Source organism: Pomacea canaliculata, linkage group LG7 (assembly GCF_003073045.1).
Source record: "Pomacea canaliculata isolate SZHN2017 linkage group LG7, ASM307304v1, whole genome shotgun sequence".
Classification (NCBI taxonomy): Eukaryota; Metazoa; Mollusca; class Gastropoda; order Architaenioglossa; family Ampullariidae; genus Pomacea; species Pomacea canaliculata.
Genome location: NC_037596.1, coordinates 2,381,154 through 2,387,239, shown reverse-complemented (window position 1 = coordinate 2,387,239; position 6,086 = coordinate 2,381,154). Strand labels below are relative to the sequence as shown.

General features: G+C 38.8%; 1 protein-coding gene across 2 annotated transcripts in view; it reads left to right on the top strand.

The window, feature by feature from the left end:
- LOC112567647 (2-hydroxyacylsphingosine 1-beta-galactosyltransferase-like) overlaps positions 1 to 3,960 on the top strand; it is a 14,891-nt gene extending 10,931 nt beyond the window's left edge. The window contains exons 3-4 of one of the 2 annotated variants that reach the window (XM_025244355.1): positions 1,548 to 1,677; positions 2,119 to 3,960. In XM_025244355.1, the coding sequence (XP_025100140.1) occupies positions 2,148 to 3,662 (1,515 nt within the window). In that variant the 5' untranslated portion in view covers positions 1,548 to 1,677; positions 2,119 to 2,147 and the 3' untranslated portion in view covers positions 3,663 to 3,960. The remainder of the gene's footprint in view (positions 1 to 1,547; positions 1,678 to 2,118) is intronic. The other variant, XM_025244356.1, reaches the window with a different exon arrangement.
- The last annotated feature ends 2,126 nt before the right edge of the window (positions 3,961 to 6,086 follow it).

The following is a 6,086-nucleotide window of genomic DNA, read 5'->3' as shown; positions in this document are numbered from 1 at the left end:
GACGCACTGACAACACATAGGAGACTGCCCCTTCTCGCTCAGTCACACCACAAACATCCAAAACACTTCAACACTCTTTCCTTTGCTCTTTGAACAAAACCTATCCACACCAACTTCACTACAACAAAGACCGGCCGGCCATCCTTGTATGGCGTGGCACTCATCAGGATGTTGACAGTGACAGCCCCAGTAATGGGAGTCTTTCAACCTCCCCCCTCCAATTACTTTTCCCTGTCCCCTTCCTAGTTAAAAAAAAAAAAAACATTTAAAAAAATGTAGCGCAGCAGGTTTGTGACATCTTCGTGCATATGTCTCTATGGTAATACACTACAACTTCTCATAAAACTAGAAAAATTAATGCAGTTGACTTCTTTAATACGTGTGCACGTAAGACCCAAGCAAAAATAAAGGGTAGTTTGAGAAATTCATAAATGGACAAAACAGAGGCCCAGATACTCGGTACATTTGTTCGTTTGGGATCAGTTCCATGTTGGGATCAGATCCAAGTTAATGTATTCAATAGTCGATGCCTCTACACCAAGTTTTCCACCAACAGTCGACGCAGGCTCCATTCTTCACAGGTGAAGATTGTTTCTTCTCTGCATTTACCATATCTCTCTGGGGAATGAATTTATGGCCGACTGCGGCTAATTATATTGCCTTCCCCTTCTCTCTTCCAATTGTCTAAAAGAATACAAAACTGTTACTCATTTAGCAAGTACGGCTTAACCACCCACGTTGTCCTAAGTAGTTAGCTTAATTCGTGTCACCCCTCTGTGACAGTGTACACAGGTAACAGACAATGGTGACAGTGAGAAAGAACAATACGAGTGTCAATCAGAATGGTTGTGCGTAAGTCTGAGAATGTATTTTGTACATTAGCTTATGTCTGACATTTTGGAGTATATACATTATTGTTCTCATAATATCAAAGATAAGTAAAGTAATTCTCCGTAACCTTAAAAAAGCCATCAATCTTAAATGTCTGGCTTGAAGTCTGTGTAGCGTAGACGTAACAAATTTCTAATGACTCGTCTCGTCCCCTTGACTCTATCAGCTGTAAGTCCTTCTGCCCATGATCACAGACGGGAGCACAGCATCATTCCAGACTAAGAGCCACACTCATTAAAGGTTTGTCTAATAACAAAAAACAACAACAACAACAAACAGAAGACTCCAAAGTTAACAGTTGCCGCATAATCCCATTTATATTCTTTAGGAGAGAACAAATATTGGACATCAGACACAATGTGTCTGTAGTTGTACTGAAGCCACTCCAAGTATTCAGTTCACTGTACAAAGTCGGACAAGGACGAGAGAGTATCACGTGCAAAATGTAGATTATAAATAACAACACCTGACACTGCTGCGGTAAAGATCGTGACCTCATGGGGTCAAATACGTAAGGCATCATGCACTTCTCCCTGTCAATGCTTCACACTGTCGTCCCTGGGCGTCCACGTGTTCTATCACTCAATAAAGTCTACAGCCCTGTCGATAGATTGACAGTAGGTGATGTCTCTTCACACTATGTCTCTTTTTTAAAGATGGGTAATATAGTCCTCGACAGGCGATGTGAATGAGTTCAGTGTCGCTCTTCGGCATCATTTGAAAAGCAGCTTGAACTAGAGGAGACTGAAAGGTTGTGAGGACAGCAAGATCCAAAAACGTTTTTAGGTAAGATTCTTACAGCAAGTAGTGGAATGTTTTTTAACGTATATCAGTTTTAACGTATATCAGTGACTAGGGCTGACTGAACAGTGCAAAGTACCCCGCAACAATTTTTTCATCTTTCATACATTTTTTTTTAGTAGCTTGCATTTAATATAGAATATATGATAAGATAACTGTATCTGTATTTGGCGTGTTATGATGTGACAATGTGAGCTGACATATATGAGACACCGAATGGCATTTTTAAAATAAGTTTTCCTCTCAAGCTATGCGCTCTACGGTTTCATCGACGAATCATCGAACTGACTGGCCTCTGTTTTTTAGAGTTCTTCTATACGATTCGTTGAATAAATTTAAACGTGCTGACGCATCGACAACATTCACTCTTCATCAGGAGGCTCCCACCTACCCGTCATGTTTTGTACACTTTCTGTAATGTTACAGAGGACCAAAAACGCATCAAAGACCTGAAAATGAGACAATTCCTGCTTTGGACAGTCTGCCTCGTGGTGCTGCCCCTGTGTGTGGGGGGTAAGAGAGTTGTCTTCATGCCCTCGCCCTTCACCAGCCACACCATCTACCACACCAACGTAGCGCGGACCCTCGCTCGGCAAGGTCACGAGGTGTGGTTGACCATGCCCGACTACATCGTCAACAGGCGGGTGTTGGACACGACTAACTTGACTGTCATCGAGTATCAGACATTGATAAACTTTGAGGAGATGTTCACGGCCGCTTTCCCCGGCAACTATTTTAAGGGATTGTCTGAGGATTGGAGTCTGGTCATGTCTATTGGCTTACAATTTTGTGATACTCTTCTTACGAATGCTTCTTTCTTCCAGAACGTTAAAGAACTGCGTCCAGATCTTTTCGTTTTCGACAATGTACGGTTCATGAACATGATGACGATAATATCTTATAGACTTGGGGTGCCTTTTGCTTTTCTTGGAGCATTTTACGACCCGTGCTACCAGCGAATCCCTTTACAGCCTTGCAACATACCAGTGTCAATTTTTAGTTACAACCATCATATGAGTTTTCTTCCGCGAGTTTTATCCACTGTAATTCATGTTTTTTCTTCTGTGGTGGACGGATTTTCCTACAAAGACGCAGTCAGTCGCTATGCACCAGAAATGCCTTTCCTTACTATAGACATGCTTGTAGCAAGAGCTGAGATCTGGTTGGTTACCACGGAACACATCCTAGACTACCCGAGACCATCGATGCCCAATGTCAAACTAATTGGAGGAACAGCTACAGGTCCAGGTAAACCATTGCCACCGCAGTTTAAATCTTTTATGGATGATGCCAAAGGAGGAGTTGTTATCGTATCGTTTGGTAGTTATGTCCTTAGTCCACCAGAACCAATCACACAAAAAATCATGAATGTGTTGAAAGATTTACCTTTTAAATCCGTTTTCCGTTCCAACATTTCGTCACCAAACTCAAAGAAGATTCTGACGTCGTCATGGATACCTCAGAATGACCTGCTAGCTCACCCCAACACTCGCGTGTTTGTCAGCCATTGTGGTAATGACGGTCAGTACGAGGCTCTGTTCCACGCCGTGCCAGTGGTTTGTACGCCGATCTTTATTGACCAGTTCTACAACGCCGAGCGCATGCGCGTAAAGGGCATGGCAGAGACTGTCGACCTCAACACCGTCAGTACAGACCAACTGCAATCCACCATTCTCAAAGTGGCCACCAACACGAGCTACAAGCAGGCCATCACAAAGGCCTCGGAACTGTTTAAAATCGAATTCGGTGTTCCTGTGGAGAAAGCGGCTTACTGGCTTGATCACGTGATGAAATATGGCGGCCGTCACCTTCGTTCGTCAGGACATGAAGTTCCTTTCTTACAATTTTCTTGCTTGGATGTTTATACTTTTCTTTTATCTTGTGTACTACTGATACTGCTGATTGTAGTGTATCTGGTTTATAAAGCATTCAAATGTTTCTTCTCGAAATCAAAGCCAAAAATAGAATAAAAAAGGAGTGAATACTACTTAAATGATGTTAAAGATTTCTTAAACTTCCAGAAGTGAGTAAATAAACAATAAATCTACCCATTGACCAACATGGGCAAAAGAGTTTGCTCCAGTTTTGAAATTAACCTTTACTAAGCACATTACAAAATAATTTGTCCCTGATAATCCTTCAGAAAATAAGGTTTCTTGCATTATTGTAACTGAAATGTTCTATTACTCTTTATATTTTAATGTTTTCTTGTTAGTTTTAGTAACCTTTAAACAGCTATAAAAACATTTTATGTAGCAAACTTTTTTGTAAAATTAGGACAAAACATTGAGATTGGCGTTTGTCTTAGTTTTCTTTTTTTTTTTTTTTTTTTTTTTTTTTACTTTTTCAAACCGATTCAAAATACATCTTATTAAAAAAAAACTAAAGTATGCTATGATTATTAAATGCATACTTGTTATAATAAAGTAACAATATGTTGTAAAATAAATAACGTAAGCTACTTACATTGCTGATAGCAGTATGTTTGATATACTTAGTATGCCATTGGTTTTTGCTCCAACTTAAAGGCAAAGAAAGAGGAAAATTTAGTTAAAAAAGACTTTTGACCTACTTGACGATTTCTTACAGTTCTCTCCTCGACAGTTAGGTTCTTTAAATTGATTTTACTACAAGAAAACAAAACGTATTTTTGTTAAAATGTTCACGATATAAATGTATTTAAAGTGCTCTTTAAAACGGAGTATCGCAGATATTTGTTTTTATTGTAGATTAATAAATTTTAATTAAAAAATATACCGGTCGAAATTTCAATCGCTGGAACTCGCTGCTGCATAAACAAACACGTCGCGGGTTACCACAGCCGTTTAGGGTATGTGTTTAGCAAAGACACTCCAAAATAAATTTGTGATCTGTTATATTCACAGAATATAATATTTCTTTATTGATTTCCGTTTCTATTTTGGTCGAGTCGCTTTTTCCGTCTTTTTATGACAATAGCCAAAAAAAAACCGCAAACTACTAATATGGAAACAAGTTTCTGTGCAAAATTCTACTCATTTTTGCTTTTTTAACCTTCTTGCTATTTTGCCATGGATTTGCAATGTATTCCTCCATATTTACAATTGAGTTTCTACTTAACGCTTGCAACATACAGGTAGTCCTCGACTTACGACGGTGATCCGTTCTTAACGCCGCGTCGTAAAACGAATTTCGACGTAAGTCGGTCATACGTTCATGCAGTACTATACCATCATAATAAAAGTACAGTACTACAAACACTTAGCCTATCCAAACACCTATCCTAACACAGTACCCTACATAGTTATCAATAAACATAAGTACAGTAAAATATTGTAGTACAGTACGTTTAATAATGAAATACTGTACTGTGAGTGCTGTAACAGTAATAAACAGTGTTAGGTTAGTCAGACGTTTCCAAAACAAGTCTGTCTCATCCACGTAGAACACTTGTTGAGCACAGTAACCACCCTCCTCAATTATCTTAGCCAATGCATTAGGAAACTCAGTTGCTGCTTTCTCATCAGCACTAGCAGCTTCACCTTGCACTTTAATGTTATGGCACGATCCTTAAACCTCATAAACCAACCCCTATACTTGCCACAAATTCTTCACTTTCACTTCCTTCCCCCTTTTCTCTTTTCAACGCCTCAAACAGTCGCCTAGCCTTCTCCTGAATAACCATAAAACTCACAGGGATACGGCGTTGATTTTGGTCTTCCAACCAAAGCGCCAATAATCTGTCCATCTCAATAATAAACCCACTACGTTGCTTTGTTATTACAGTCGCTGTAAGTGGGAATGAGTGTCGTAACCACGAAAAACGACGTAACTCGAGACCGTCGTAACCCGAGGACTACCTGTAGTTTGAATCGCATTAATCCTTGTAGTTGCAAGGGTTGTTTTATTACCGTGACTAAAATGTTTTTTTCTGTTGCTCTTTTTACCAAGTTTTATTTGTTGTTCCATTTCTTATTTCTTTGATACTTGTATTTAGCTTTATTATCTTTAAAGGGATACAACAATATGGCGAGTTGCCCAATTATTATAAACGTTTTTAAAAAATGCGCAGATGTGTGTTAATATTCCACTCTTTTACAAAAGAAAACAAAGTTATTACCTTCCAGCAGCTTGTTATCATTCTAGTTAGTGAAGTTGCATACACACAAAATAACCTGATCATGGGCGTGCATGACGGGCATCTGTATTTACTTTGTGTATTTGTCTTGTCTGTAGTACGACTGATTATGTTTGTTATGTGCTAATATCAGTGCATGGCTGTTTATGCTCTAGTCTATAAATGATTTATATAAAGCGCTCTGAGCAAAAATGATTTAGAAAGAGCTATATCAGTCCTTATGATCATGATTATTATGATTATTACTATTAAAAGGGAAATATTTAAAGTAAAAAGA